At 32.2% G+C, this 15,823-nt stretch overlaps 2 protein-coding genes across 2 annotated transcripts; one reads left to right on the plus strand and one right to left on the minus strand.

Moving 5' to 3' along the window:
• Window positions 1-2,442: 2,442 nt before the first annotated feature.
• Window positions 2,443-9,325, plus strand: LOC132760263 (mucin-2-like). Its single transcript, XM_060752213.1, has 6 exons — window positions 2,443-2,628; window positions 3,006-3,120; window positions 4,996-6,609; window positions 7,040-7,242; window positions 8,077-8,471; window positions 9,124-9,325. The coding sequence occupies exons 1-6, from the start codon at window positions 2,443-2,445 to the stop codon at window positions 9,323-9,325; spliced, it is 2,715 nt and encodes a 904-aa protein (XP_060608196.1).
• Window positions 9,326-10,113: 788 nt separating this feature from the next.
• On the minus strand, window positions 10,114-14,727 carry LOC132760255 (uncharacterized). Its single transcript, XM_060752194.1, has 6 exons — window positions 13,746-14,727; window positions 13,226-13,394; window positions 11,984-12,086; window positions 11,462-11,636; window positions 10,939-11,136; window positions 10,114-10,353 (listed from the first exon to the last, which is right to left on the minus strand). The coding sequence occupies exons 1-6, from the start codon at window positions 14,592-14,594 to the stop codon at window positions 10,120-10,122; spliced, it is 1,728 nt and encodes a 575-aa protein (XP_060608177.1). The 5' UTR covers window positions 14,595-14,727; the 3' UTR covers window positions 10,114-10,119.
• Window positions 14,728-15,823: the final 1,096 nt, after the last annotated feature.

Genomic DNA, 15,823 nt, shown 5'->3' on the forward strand with positions numbered 1-15,823 from the left:
TAATTTTCTGCACTTTTAACTAAATTGGGACTAAGAAATGAGTTCCTTATAAGCGATAATTCCTTATAACCGTGTTTGCTATGACCATATATTTTATATTAAATAAAGAAGGGCAAAATTCGGGCCAAAATAAATTGTTCCCTATAACCGGAAATTCGCTATAACCGTGTTCGCTATAAGTGAAGTTTACTGTATATATAAGAATAAAAAAATATATAGATAAGAAATTATATGAAATATTCTAAGAATGGTATATAAAATGTCTGAAATACTATTTGGAATTGTTATATTCAGGCATTGGCCCTTGTACTCCAGCAAACACTAGTACATCCTCATTTGACCCAAAGTCCAACAGTAGTGAGATATCTTTAAAGGAAAGATGGCACATTCAAAACGGAACATTTCAATTTCATGCTTTGTCGATTTCCCCACGAAAAGATTCATCTGCAGGTAAATTAAGTTTTCTTTATTTAAGATAATGTAAGCTAAGAAATGCGTTGTTTTTAAGTCAATTTATTTATTTTTATTCTTTTATTTATTTATTTTTTTGATATATTATTATTTTTATTTACCTAACTATGTCCAATTTTATCTCCTGATAAAACTACTATAAAAACGTGGATGGTTCTATTCAGGTGGCCGGCGCACCTGAGCTATTCTTTAAGCATTTAAGCTGAAACTATTCGCAATATGACCATAACAGTGTTGGTGCGATTTTGAAAGAAATTGAATTCTATAAATCTTGAAATGGATAAAAAACTTTTGAAACTTGTTAATTGTTACTTATTCATATCTATCTTCAACATTTCAAAGTTATTCTGTTTTTAGCTCACTTGACACAGAGTCACTAGAGCTTTTGTGACACCGTGTTGTCTGTTGTTCGACGTCAATCCGTCCGTTCGTGTGTTAACGTTTTCATTCAAATGACTTCTTCTCAAATATCAAACATAGGATAAAAAAGGGCTCCGTCAGGGGTTTATCGATTTAAAAGAAATATTTAAATCTTCTTGTCAAAAACCAGAAGGCCTACAACTTTGATAATCGGTATGTGGTCCTCTACAAGGATTGTTCAAATAATGACCATAGGGTCAAAGGGCCCGGAAAGGGGGCTTCTCAGTTTTATACAAAGTTATACAGGGAAATTTTAAAAAATGTTCTTGTTAAAATCAACATAGCGTGGTTCTCTACAAAGATTGTTCAAATAATGCCCCTGGGATGAAAATGGCCCCGGCAGGGGGCTTATCGATTTTTAGCTCACCTGTCACAGAGTGACAAAGTGAGCTTTTGGGACAACGTGTTGTTTGTCGTCTGTTTCGTCTATTTTACTGTTTCAATGCATAAAGTTATATTATAAGTTGCTTGTATTTAGTTTCCAATGACTCCTAATTAAAAACCTGGTTTCGTGGCGTTGCCATGTTTCTAGATAATCATATAATAGCTCCATGTTATTTTCTTTTTAACATATTTATCTTTCAGATATCTTTTTCATCCTGACTATATTCAACCAAACAGTGTAATTTCAAGTCTTAGTGTAAATAAAAAAATGTTCAATTACTTGTAGTCCTTGTTACTCTCTTACAGTCTTACACATCGGTCACATAATATTGTGACATACATTTTTGCGATGTTTTTGGCGCTTTTAACTGATTCCACAAGATATTTGTCGACATATATATCTCAACAAGACCTAATGCATATTTGAAACTAAGTCATATAGGTTCAGGAACTAGGTCACCCGATCAGATCTTGGGAAACCTTTGTAAAAACTAAGATCACCTTTTACCTCGTTCAATTGGAACTAAGAATATTTGTCTTCACAAACTCTAAATACAAGCATACACCCATGCCTCAGAGCGACCCAGGGACCAAGGGCTTTCTTGTTTATTTTAAATGTCTTGACAACGTTAACGACTTTTAACGTCATTTGTAAAATTATGTTAAGGGTCGTTTTCTCATCCCAGTTTTGAGAAAAAAATATATATATAATGATGCCAGTGATATAGTCCTTAAGGTTCAGTGATGATAAAGAAATGAAATATAACGAACGTTATATCTGACAGGATATTTTCTAATTCGAGTACAAATGTTGCAGCTTACTTTGAATATATTTTTTTAAGAAAAGAGCTACTTCTAGGTCACTTGTATTTCATAAAAACTGCAAATTTTCGTATTTAATATTTGTAAACAAATATGTTGGTGTTTTAGACTCGTTTTATGTGTGAGAGTAGCTTACAGAACTGTTAGATTTAGTATAATCTATAGCTCGACAATGCTCGATTTTATTCTTAAAACTGTTCTTTCGTCCGAATAATGGATAAACCCGTGAATAAAAGGTTCAAATACACATTCATAGTTAAATGCTTTATTATCGATGTTTTGATTTCAGATAACTATTTTGCTTTATTTAAAGCAATAAAAGTTGAAAATAAAACACAGGATACGATGACAACACAGTGTATGTCACCAGGCAGATATTGTCTAAATCTGTGGATGACAGGACCATCTACTGGAACCCAATGTAACATTATGCTTCATACAGCAGACGGAGATAGAACTATAGGGATATTAAATAAGACAAAAGACTGGACTGAATTGTCTATTCCATTTTCGGCTACATCAAATTTTGAGGTAATATAAATACGTGCATGTGTAGTCAAATTGACTTCATAATATCACTTAGGGTCGCAGTATTGCTCATGTCGTCGCATTTTCCTGATAACGTGTTTTATCAGCTTTGATAATTATGTCAATCTCAAAAGAAATAAATTCTAATATAATATAATATTAGGTTTGTCTTTAGAAACTTACACAGTGAGTAGGTACTTGTAATGAATATTCATGCTCTTTTAAAAATAACATTTTTTTATTAATAAAACAAACTTAAACAGCAAAACAAACAAATAGATATTTTGTTCAAAATCTGAAAAAAAAAAGTCAGTTGACATGTTGATAGAGAGAAACACCCTTTCATTTTATATGATAATAATTCTTTTCGTGAATTACAGATTGTATTTCATCCGAATGTTAGTGAAAGAGTTACACCGTCTGGGCATCACATTCCACCTCATATTTTGATAGGGATAGATGATATACATATATATCCTGTAAATAGAAATGATGGTAAGTCTTGTTTTGTATAACTTAATTACGTTGACCCGAGTTTGTATCGTCCTGATCTAAAATATGTCCCTTGTCATAACGACTTGAATTGTTTGTTGTGTTTTATGTGTGCGTGTTTGTATGCCTCTCTGTTGATGGTAAAAATGTAAAATTATCTTGAACATTATCTTTAGACTAAATTTTAGAGAGATACAATAAGCTTAAAGAAGATGAATAATCGAACCATCTTGAAACTTTAAGACATTTGTTTAAAAACAAACAAGAAAACGTTTACTTATTCAGTATTTTCTCCTATTGACATGCCTCTTAAAGTCTCCAGATGAGTCAAAATAATTCAATAAAATCAAACTTGAGAAAAATGTACTAAGATGTAAGGAAAACTAAAAAGTTTTAACATTCAAGTAATATTTTACATATTATGTGCGATTAATGACTGATTTTTCAGTATTTACAACTATATTTCTACTGTGTTACTAACGCAGTAAAGGCTATTTATACATATTTTGACCACTTTTTGGTATCCTCCTTGGTTTTTAAGTGCATTGATAATGTGTAAATTGCTTACTTTTATACTTCACAATATCACACAATCAAATACATGTTCAAAATTTTCACAAAAGTTAGCATGAATCTGGAGGCATGCTGCTTTTTTTTAATACTTTAAATTTGGATTGGTCTTAAATTGTACAACGAGCACATTTTTTTTCATAACAATTTTAAATATAATTATTGATAAAAAACAATAAAAGTGTATCATTTGACTATTCTTATGAAATATTTTGAGAACAATATATTGAAACAGTACAAGAATTATTTATACATAATAATTATAATAAATATGATGAATAATAATATTTTGTTCCAAAACATCATTTACTATATCTTATATCGGATCATGTATCTAGCACTTACCATCAACATCCATGATATATACACAATGTCATTCTTCAGTGGTTTTTTTCGTGTATGATACTAACTAATACCAAAACAATTATTTATAGTATAACAGATCTTCTATTATTGACCAATTCACTTTAATAAAGATTGATATAATTTAGAGTGCATACATGTATACTGTAGAATGTGCAGTTGTTATGTCAATTATATTTAAACTTGATTTTGTTACCATTCTTATTTACAATTTCACCTTTCAAATACTTTCTAATTTTTTTGAGTTTTAATTTTCTACATATTCCGAGTTTTTTTTTTTGTCAATTTTGTTTTAAACCTCATTTCATTTCTTTTCTTTCATATTTTTATTGCATTGATTTTGTGCTTTATCTTTCAGTTCTCATTTCTAACTAATCTTTTTGTCAATTACGGTTTCAGTGTTTCCATTTGGGTTGTCAGCAATTTCTTTTTCATATATATTTTTCAATCACATCTTTATTACTATTACTTTATTTGTAATTTTAACGTCTGTTTTAGACAATACCTCCGAATCACATCTGTTAATTATTCAGTTTTTTTCAAATCTCGGTTTTTTGTTGTTGTTTTTTTTAATGTTATGCCGCCTATTTACAGATGATGTCGTAAAATTTTATATTCATTGACATGTGTGTTTTCCTTCCGGTCAAGTTCTAATAGAAATCAAATCTGAATCAATCAAGAGGGTTAATTTGATTAAATCGAACACCTACATGTATATGAAAGCATTGAATGAGAAAAAAGAACACGATTTTAAATGTGAAGTAAATAATCACAGAGCTTAAGTTGACATTTTTATTTGAGATATTTTTTATTGAAAACACTTAAGTCTCAAAGTAACATTAAATAGACATGTTAAGTATTTTGCAATGTAAAATGTTATCCTAAAATCATCAACAGCATACTGTTCAAGCGAGCTAACTTTTCCCGATATTTTCTTGGTAATAGATTGTAGACTAAAAACAGGGATAACAACGGAAACAACAGGGAAAATAAAAACGCCAACGACATCAACAACAACTACGACACCCGCAACCACAACAACACCCGCAATAACAACAACACTGACACTCACAAAAACAGCGGCAATCGCAATAACACCGACAACCACAAAAACACCGACAATCACAATAACACCGACAATCACAAAAACACCGATAATCACAAAAACACCGATAATCACAATAACACCGATAATCACAAAAACACCGACAATCACAAAAACACCAATAATCACAATAACACCGATAATCACAATAACACCGGCAATCACAAAAACACCGGCAATCACAAAAACACCGATAATCACAATAACACCGATAATCACAAAAACATCTATAATCACAAAAACACCGATAATCACAAAAACACCGATAATCACAAAAACACCGATAATCACAAAAACACCGACAATCACAAAAACACCGATAATCACAAAAACACCGATAATCACAAAAACACCGATAATTACAATAACACCGATAATCACAATACCACCGGCAATCACAACAACACCGGCAATCATAACAGCACCGATAATCACAAGAACACCGGCAATCACAACAACATCGACAATCACAACAACACCGGCAATCACAACAACACCGGCAATCATAACAACACCGACAATCACAAAAACACCAGCAATCGCAACAACACCGACAACCACAACACTGGCAATCACAACAACACCGGCAATTACAACAACACTGACAACCACAACAACACCTGTAATCATACAATCAGCGACGATCAAAATAACACCGACAATAAAAACAACACCGGCAACGACAACAACACCGACAATCACAACAACACCCGCAATCACAACCACACCAACAAACACAATAACACCGTCAATCACAACAACACCGACAACCACAACAAAACCGACAATCACAAAAACACCGGCAATCACAACAACACCGACAACCACAACAAAACCGGCAATCACAATAGCACCGGCAATTACAGCAACATCCGCAACCACAACAACACCGACAATCACAAAAATACCGGCAATCGCAAAAACACCGACAACCACAACACTGGCAATCACAACAACACCGGCAATCACAACAACACTGACAACCACAACAACACCGGCAATCATAAAATCAGCGACAATCAAAATAACACCGGCAACCACAACAACACCGACAACCACAACAACACCGGCAATCACAACAACTATGACACAGACAACTACTACGACGCCAACAATAACTACGACACCTACAACAACAACAACAACACCGACGACCACAACAACATCGACAAACACAACAACATCACTAACAACAACAACAACAACTATGACACCAACAACAACTATAACACCTACTACAACATCAACTACGTCTTCAACCACCACATCTACACCAACAACTAAATTTATACCCAGAGCCACAACATCTGCGACACCATCAACATCTGCAACAACAACAAGAACAACTTCTACTACGCTAACCACAACAAGTACGACACTGAGAGCAACAAAAACGCCCGCCTCACCGAGAACGACACCAACAAATTTGACAACAGTAACTTCACAGATAAAAGGTTGTATATAAATAAGTCTTTATTTCATTATTTATATAAGACCACAGTTCCTTATAGGAGTCGTAACGTTACACAAACGTTTTGTATCATACTTTATAATCACTTTTAATCTCATTTGAGTTTCTTTTCAACCATGTATGTGAACTGTGTATTTTTTTAACAATATGAACAAAGGTTATTTCTACATAAAATAAAGACCATCTATCATCTTCTTATGTAAAACCACCGCACCTTCCATCTATTGTTAAGTCGAATGGCGTTTTGTGCTATATTAAACATTTTGTATTTAAATGCATTCATGACCACAGAAAACATGTTATAGCATTTTTTCGTTAAATCTAAGCTTATCATTTTGATTTTTCAATTAAATATTATACAAACATATGCCGCTTCCGTAATATTTGTTTAAATATTTTTTTCTACTGAATAGTCTTACGACTAGAAGATGTCGTCATAGCAAGGTGCTCCAGTTCTGGCTGGAATATATCAATAGACATGCCAATGCTTAAGAAACTTTATCCTGAAGTAATTGCCAACAACATATTTCTTGGTGATAACACTTGCAGAGGTGAAGAGCAAGGAAATGTGCTATTATTTCAACAAAGATTCGGAAGCTGCCTCACATCTGAACAAGTAAGTTAACAACGATACACATAATAAATTATTAATTTTAGTATTGGGTATGTCATTTACGTGTTAAAATATTTACGCAAGCACAATTTATTATAAGAAAATCTGGAAAAAGGGACATCCTTAAAGCAACACGCCTCCAGATTCATGCTAATTTTCATGAAAAATTTGAAAATAATTTTTTCATGTGTAATATTGTGAAGAAACCAAAAGGACGCAATTCAAACATTATCAATGGCACTTACCAACCAGGTAAATTACCAAAAAGTGGTCAAAATATGCATAAATAGCCTTTTCTGCGTTAGAAACACAGTAGAAATATAGTTGTAAACACTGAAAAATCAGTCATAAATCGCACATAATATGTAAAATATTACTTGAATCTTGACAGTTTTTACTTTTCCTTACATCTTAGAACTTTTTTCTCAAGTTTGGTTTTATTGAAATATTTTGACTCATATGGAGGCATAATTTTATAGCTACGTGAAGCTATGAAATTTGAAGATTACAATGATCTACAAAATTGTGCACATCCAAAGTTACAGCTTATACAGTAAAACCTGTGAACAAAGGCCATCCAGTAAACAGACCGCTCATGGCCTTAATAGACAAGTTACCTTTATCTGGAGATGGCTGCGTTCTGTTTAATCAATGAAGGTTTATCGAAATGTGTTTTATACAAGGTGGTCTTTAATGGCAGGTGGTCTTAAATACAGGTTGTATTTACATTTATTTTATTAATTCTGTTTGAATCTTCTTTTTTTCTTGATATAAATCTTTTAGAGTCAATTGATTTTACAAAAACATACGTTTGTTTATCTTTTTTTTCAATATTAGGTATCTAATGGTGTACAAATCTACACTAATGAGCTATACTACGCTATCTACGATGCAAATAATCCGTTTATTATTCGACAATACAAATGGAAATATTCTTTAGAATGTGACGTCAGTCGCAACGAAGTGACGTCAGAACATGTTCATCACGACATAGACACCCATCATTCAGTCGTCTCCGGTCATCATAAGATAGATATGACGTTTTTCAAGGATCCAAATTTCATGCATCAACTATCCGGAAACCCTATTCACGTTCAAGTGGGTGATGACGTATACGTCAAGGTGTTTACACCGGAAGCGGATTGGTCAGTGAAAATGAGGCTTCACACGTGTTTTACAATACCCTCGCAGGATTCGGATGAGAGTAAAAATTACTACGTGATAAAAAACGGGTATGATAATTATGTAAACAAAGTGGAAATAAAACAAAATGTCATATCTTAAACAATGCTTGAAAAGGTCTACAATCAAGATTGTTCAAAACATTACTAATTTTAAATTATTTTTTAAAATAGTTTTACGTTACAGTTTTCCATATACATGTGTGCCAATTTTGGCATATTTATTAATTTCAAAAGAAAGTCAACTTTAGTTACAAGTGTAGATAATAAATATTTTATTTATTAATTTCACGTTCATTGGTTTTCACTTTTTCAGGACTTAAATCAGCAATATGTACGACAAAACAAATTACAGTCGTCATATTGAGCTTATAAATTTGATATCAGGCAGTGTACTTGTTTATGATAAAAATGCGAAGTCTTAACATTGAGGACAAAAGTTAAAATCAGGATTTGGTGATGATAATGTATCTAAATTACAAACGCACAAACTACCATTTTTTATCCACCGCTTCTGCGACGAATACTCAACCGCCGCTGCGATGGATCCGTCGCTTCTGCGAAAGCTATGGCCAGTGTGATTATCACAATGTATACTAGTAATAGTGTCATACAATTTACTACATTCGGTCATTTTATTAGGACGTGTAATGACAAATGGTGTATTCAATACATTATATAGAAAATAATTCATCTATTTCAGATGTGAAACTGATAGTAATACTCATATAATATCTCAGTCAACACACGAGACAAGATTTGTGTTCCAAGACTTCGTCTACTCCACCAATAAAGAAGGTCTAAACATATACTGTAATGTAACTTTCTGCAACACGAATGACTACTCGCCGGGATGTGCACAGGCTTGCGTTCCAAATGGCATTCCAAATTTTATAAGGAAATAGTATTGACAGGAGAGAAACAAAATGGCTTCATCCTGCCTTACTACAAGACATTTTACCGACATGAAAATTGTGTCTAAATAAATGTTCAGTAAATGGGTTAAAAAGAACAAATAGAAAAATTAAATGGAACCCTAAATTTCTTAAAGGGTATAAGTTTATATTAGGTTATTTGTTACGGGAATAATTTGATAGTTACATCGATAAACACTTGCAAGACTAAATGAAGTTGGAGTATGATGGACTTCGTCTTTTTTAAAAACAAAATAAAAAATAGCATTTTTGCTAAAACGTGTTTTTCTATAATAGAAAAGCAACAAATCTGGTTTGAAAATTTTTGAATTATGTAGTACATTTTGCAAACTATTTATAGTTTTATTGCAGGATTGGTTTATTACTGAGCTTTGTAAACATTTTCACCTATCATGATGAATGTTTACGATTGTAATATAACTTTCCTGCACAACTATAAATATTGACAGAATATTTGCATAAAAAATGTCGGTATCATGCAACGGATAAAATATGCATAGCATTATATATGTATCAATACAACTTAATATATGAAATTCTGTAAATATACACAAAGTCCTTATCACATATAGTCTATACTGTTTCAAAACTTTATGTAATGGCATTAATAGCGCCTCAATTTTCAAACATACAATGTTGGTATTTTATTTTAATACATTGCATTTGAAGTGTAAGAATTATTTCATATTGATGATTTGTAATACTTATATTATAATAATAAAATATTATTTATTATAGAGACTATTTTCATGATTTTGTTTAACCTAGGTGTCGTGCTCTGCTAGAATATTATCTTCTTTCGTATCACCTTCTTTTGATTTGTTGTCAAAATTTTGCACAGTATCCACGTCCGTTGTTTCTTGTGCATCCGTTGTTTCTGGTGCATCCGTTGTTTCTTTTGCATTTTCATCCTCTAAATTGTCGTCTGCTGCTTCTATGTTAGACGGAAATTCAATGTCAAACTCCAAGTCCTGAAGAACTGCCATTACCTTTTGTACCTGCAAATTGTCCATGAATATATACTATTCACCAACCTTGTTATGAATTGATACTTAAAATAATTATCTCATAACAATGTTTTGTCTACTTCCAAGAACTTCTTTTTGTATTTTACAAGCAACAATATCATACTGTTCAATAATAAACAAAACTACGCCTGTAACGTGGGGGAAGTATTAGTATTACACAAATATATTTAAGTATCACTATCTATAAGTTAAAATACCCTGTTACCATGCGATTTGCCTTATCTACTTCAATTATTTTTTAGATTATTCTGAACAACAAGATTCAACAATTTCATTAAAACGCTCATACATTGAAGCAAGTCATAGTTATAAATGCTCTCTAATCAAATAAATCCTTAAAAGGTTCTGCATTTTGACAACTATGTTTCTGCTGGTATTACAAACCATTGAGAGAACTTGAGAGGGTCTTTAATCATACCGAGTCTGCAAATTTCATGTAATTTTGCTGTTTTAATGCTTCCTAGGGATCACTTTTTTCCAGATATCTAAAATAAGACAACCTTTTGCTTAGGAAGTAATGTTTTTCTTAATGTTATATATAAAACGATCACATACCCATACATGAAATTTAGCCGCCGCAGTACTGACATGTTTGACTTGCTCGAAGCTGTATTCTGTTAAAAGTGTATTGATCTTTCGTCTTGTATTCTTTGGAGGATACATTTCAGCTACCAGATACATTTTTCTTATAATAGGACTCTCCCCACCTTGCTTTTTATCAGATTTAAACTGCTTTACAATGAATTCCCAATTCTTAAAAGAAGAAAATTATGGTGAAACAGTGTGTACTCAAATGACACAAATACCTGCACCAAAATTAAAACACATGAAAAGTATTGATTTGACATAATTAAAGATATTAAGACTGACAATATCCTGTTGTACTGGTTAAGGAATACCTTGACCTTATATCGATAATCATGAAGATTGCAAAAATTCAGGTGAAGGTTTAACATGTCTTACAAGGTAAAATATAAACTGAAATGTTAAGTTTGATCGCAAACCAAGCGGAGTTATTAAAGCTTAACGAGATTTGAAAAACCATGCTATATGAACATACAAATAATAAAGTGCTTACGTCTAAATATTTGTCTGGTTCCTCTAGTAGTAGAAATAACGCACCCATCGTTATATGAACTTCTGGTGACGGCTCCTCTATCTGTACAAGATCTGCAGCTGCACGTTGGAGCTCTGGTATATGCTTTGTTAATTCTATGAGCATGTTCAGCTGTTTCCGCAAGGTGAAAAGCATTCTGAAATAACAGTTGAACTAAATCAATACCAAACATATGCTAAACACATATTTTAAATCTATATCTAGCAGGCATCGTAAATACATATATGTGTATAAAGAATTTTACCTTAAAATCTTGTTAACTTCGGTAAGCACTTAATCTGCGAGTGATTGCTTAGATTTACATTGAGATTTGTTCAGACTGCGCGGATGTGGAACATTGTCTGTCTATACACCGCAAATGCTAGACGTAAGTTCAAAGTATTGATCAATGGTATTTTAAGACTGGAGTCCAAATATTACAAGTGAATTGATGAAAATTTTTAGTTCATACATTGTTCAAAGTAAATTTTGCACGTAACTTACCTTATTTCTGAAGCGAGAGCACCACTGTGTTTATACTTTGATAGTTTCAGAAGCTCTTCATTAATAATTCGGAAGTTTCTACGATGTATTGCATCGAACACAGCTGAAGATAAAGCACTTATTAGTCATTGTTGAGATCTTGCAGAGATTATTAATGCTGGTTAATACGACTTTATACGATGTGGAATGGTCATATCTATAATAATGCTCACTTCTGTATGAACATAGGCCCCGAAAATAACAATGACCTTAAAACTCCTTAATAAAATATTAACAGTCAGGTATCCGTTCAATAGGATGAGATTTTGTGCATCACAGTTTTAGTTTTAATATTAGACAAGTTAAGCATGTATTTTGGAACTTAAGGTAGTACTATATCCTTTATTCTTTAAATGCGTACCTAAACCCTTGATTTTAGGTTCGATATTTTACAAGTAAAGCTATATTTTTGATACAGCACACTAATAAAATAGAAGTCACCATATTCACAGAAATGTATTTTAGTACTATGAATTGTACTGTCTACATTGTTTATAATTTTAATTTCAGATCGGTTACGATCGCTCGGAATGTTAATTCATTGGTTTTAGTTAGTACATTAGTTATGTATTTTCTTTGTAAGATAATATATAAATTATTGCAGAATAAGAATGTTTGAATTTAACTGTTTTATATGTTTTCTTTCGAAAAACAAAAACAAAATCCAAACAAAAACAAAAACGAAAAAAAAACAAATACCATGTATGATGCTTAAAAATTAAGGACACTTTGCAGCTTTAGATATCCTGCTGGTATTGATGTTGGATACTTTAATCTTTGATTAAATTATCAATCAGACATTTATAGTGCTATTTATTTTATGGAGCTACAAATGCGCCTCAGATAAAAATGAGTTTTAGACAATGAAGCCTTATTGGAGGTGTCAACAGGAAAAACCCAAATTTAGAATTTTATTTGATTTGCTTTATAAGTCCACTGGCATGTGGCATGGCATGTGGTAAAATGATTTATTTATCGAATAAGAAAAATGAAATCATTTCTTCTCTTGTGAAAACACTTTTATGAACTGCATGACAGCACACATTCATGATGAATTGTTTGGCAAGAAATGGATGCTCTTTAAATTTATTTATTATAATTAATAAATACTACTAGTATTAAGTACTAGTATAAGGCTGAATCTTGCAACTGTTGTACATGAGACCGTCAATATTAATGTCTTGAAGTAATATAACATAATACCTTTCCTATAGGTGAGATACTCTGCCTTTGTTTGGGCTGCGGCAATGTCACCATCATTCTTATCTATTTTCACCTTCAAACATTTGTCTACAGCTTGTTTTATAACGTTACTGCTTGTTCCTTGCATTGATCGAATCAGTTCCTTCCGCGCTAATTTTTGAGGGACATTCTGTAAAAAAGAATCAAAAACTCTAAAAAGACCATTGTCATATTATTACTTTTTGCTTATGGCATATATTTAAATATATCGTAAAATATGAACATCCTGTTATTATAATTATCATCTTTTTGAAAAATTAAATAAATTAATATATCAATTATTGGCATTGTATCAAAAAAACTGCTTTGATTAAAGTAGTTGAGATTTCCTTTGATAAATATAATTAATAGTATAATATGTCATGAAAACGTGAAGTCAAATTATACGATAAATAAAAAAATAAGCCGTTATAGTATTAATGAAGATGTCCATAACCTAGCCATGTTTCAATTCGGCATGTAAATTACTAATCTTACAAACCTCTCTATGCGGATCATCTGAAGTGCGTAGAAGATACACACAAACATCAACAGCGTCATTAACAGCAGTAATTTTACCATCAACATCCTTTACAGCAGACGAAGCTTTAATGACAAGAACAAATTCTCCTTCGTGCGGAATCTGAACTGTGATTTTAAGTTGTTTCTTCAAATCATCGCGCTCACATTCTGCATAAGTCGTATAATCCGTGTTGTTCTCCGGAAAAATGTCTCCCTTCTTCCTCTTCTTCTTTGTTTTATCAACAAGTTCACCATTTTCGTCAAATGGCGTAGCAAGTTCTGTCGCTAGTCCAGGATCATATCCATACATCTTTATTGTAAATACTTTATCCCTTGATTTGTCTGTATGTAGATCAAAAACAAAATATACAGGTTTATAAGTCGGCTGTTTAGTACTTTGTGTAGTGCTTAAAATAGATAATTTCGGCTCCTGGTCTACAATTACAATTCCTGTTGGCTTTGAAGGTAAAACGAGACCATATTCTTCACATGATGGCCCAGGGCCCCACATTAAGTTTTCAGTATAGTAAGGGAGGTACCGAAAATTTGAAAGACTTTTCTCGCACACTAACTTAAAGTAGCAGAGTTTCATGGAATGAGACCTATGATATCCACCAAATAGCTCTAACTTGAAATAACCTTCAACAGGAAAGCGTATTTCAAAAACAAACATATCATTATGTCTACAATACAAGCCCTGTCTCTTTAGATTTGGAAGCAGAACTTCTGATCGATCATAATGTGTACTTAATAGATGCAAGTCATACGTTAAAGTCAACCGATGGGCGTTGTTGAATTCAGTAGATATCCAAATTGATACACTTTCCATCGTTAGAGTGTAGGACAAAATTTGGTTTGGTATCAAGCCTTAATCCAAGTCTAAAAAATGCAGGAAATATGAATGGCAGTGACAAAAATTCATCCTTTGATTCAATCGTGTATTCTGGGCTAAGAAGTTGCCATCTTGCATATTTCGGATAGTTCGAATGGATAAATACTTCGGGAGCTGGCATAAAATAATCCTCGTTGATAAAACCTTTGATTATTTCCTTGAATGCTTTCATAGCTTCGGATCTCGATTTTCCTTTACTTTGTCTTTCTCTGTTTATCCATTCCTCAACCCCTGCGCTAGAAGCTGCAATACTCTGGAAAAAAAACATATTCATTCCACAGAAATCAAGAATATAATTTATTATACAGTTTTGATCTTCAGACATTTACTTATTTATATAAATAGGAGAATGTTAATGGTTTCACAAGAATTATAATATAAATGCAGTGCATATATCTCAGTCTGACACTTCCTATTTTACAATCATGTAACCAATACAATGTTATATACATGTATACAGTGTATATATCTCAGTCTGACCAATTCAACTTGCCTAAAGTAATAGCAATGTTTTGTTGAGGTACAAAGAAATTAAACCTTGTAAGTTGTAATCAAAATGTTACATTTAATACTAACTGCAATAACATGTATATCAAAACTCTTTCTTATACCACAGTTTCACTTTTTTATCGGATATATATCAGATATGCTAAAATATGTTTGAACGACGGAAAATGTAATTATGCAAATTTTAGAAACATCATCGAACCTTGCACATCCAATGTGGATGCACGATCTGCCAGTCGCCTTCAACATTGACGGCTGTCCATTTATCAGGCAACAACTCAATTTGGTCGTTTAACGGTTCTAGTTCGTCAGGTTTTGAAACTCCGTCAATGACAACGCATTGGAGTCCTGCTGCTCTGGAAAAGAAAACGAAATTGCTTCATACTGAACTGTTTTGATGATACATTGCGATTGATATAAAGTAATTCACTAACTTGATTATGATAACCAGTATTATGTATTTTAGGTATATAAAACCATTTTTGCTGTCAATGAAGTTGTATTCACAGTTATGTTTAGGTATTTATACTCAAAGACTGTAGGAAAAGTTAAATCACTTAAACATCGTTCTTTTTATGTTACCACATATTTAAAACTTAAATGTTGACTCATTAAATCAGGCTGATCTAAAATTGTTTAAAAAAAACCCTCACAATTAT

Source organism: Ruditapes philippinarum, unplaced genomic scaffold (genome assembly GCF_026571515.1).
Source record: "Ruditapes philippinarum isolate M1 unplaced genomic scaffold, ASM2657151v2 ctg1631_1_1_1_1, whole genome shotgun sequence".
NCBI lineage: Eukaryota > Metazoa > Mollusca > Bivalvia > Venerida > Veneridae > Ruditapes > Ruditapes philippinarum.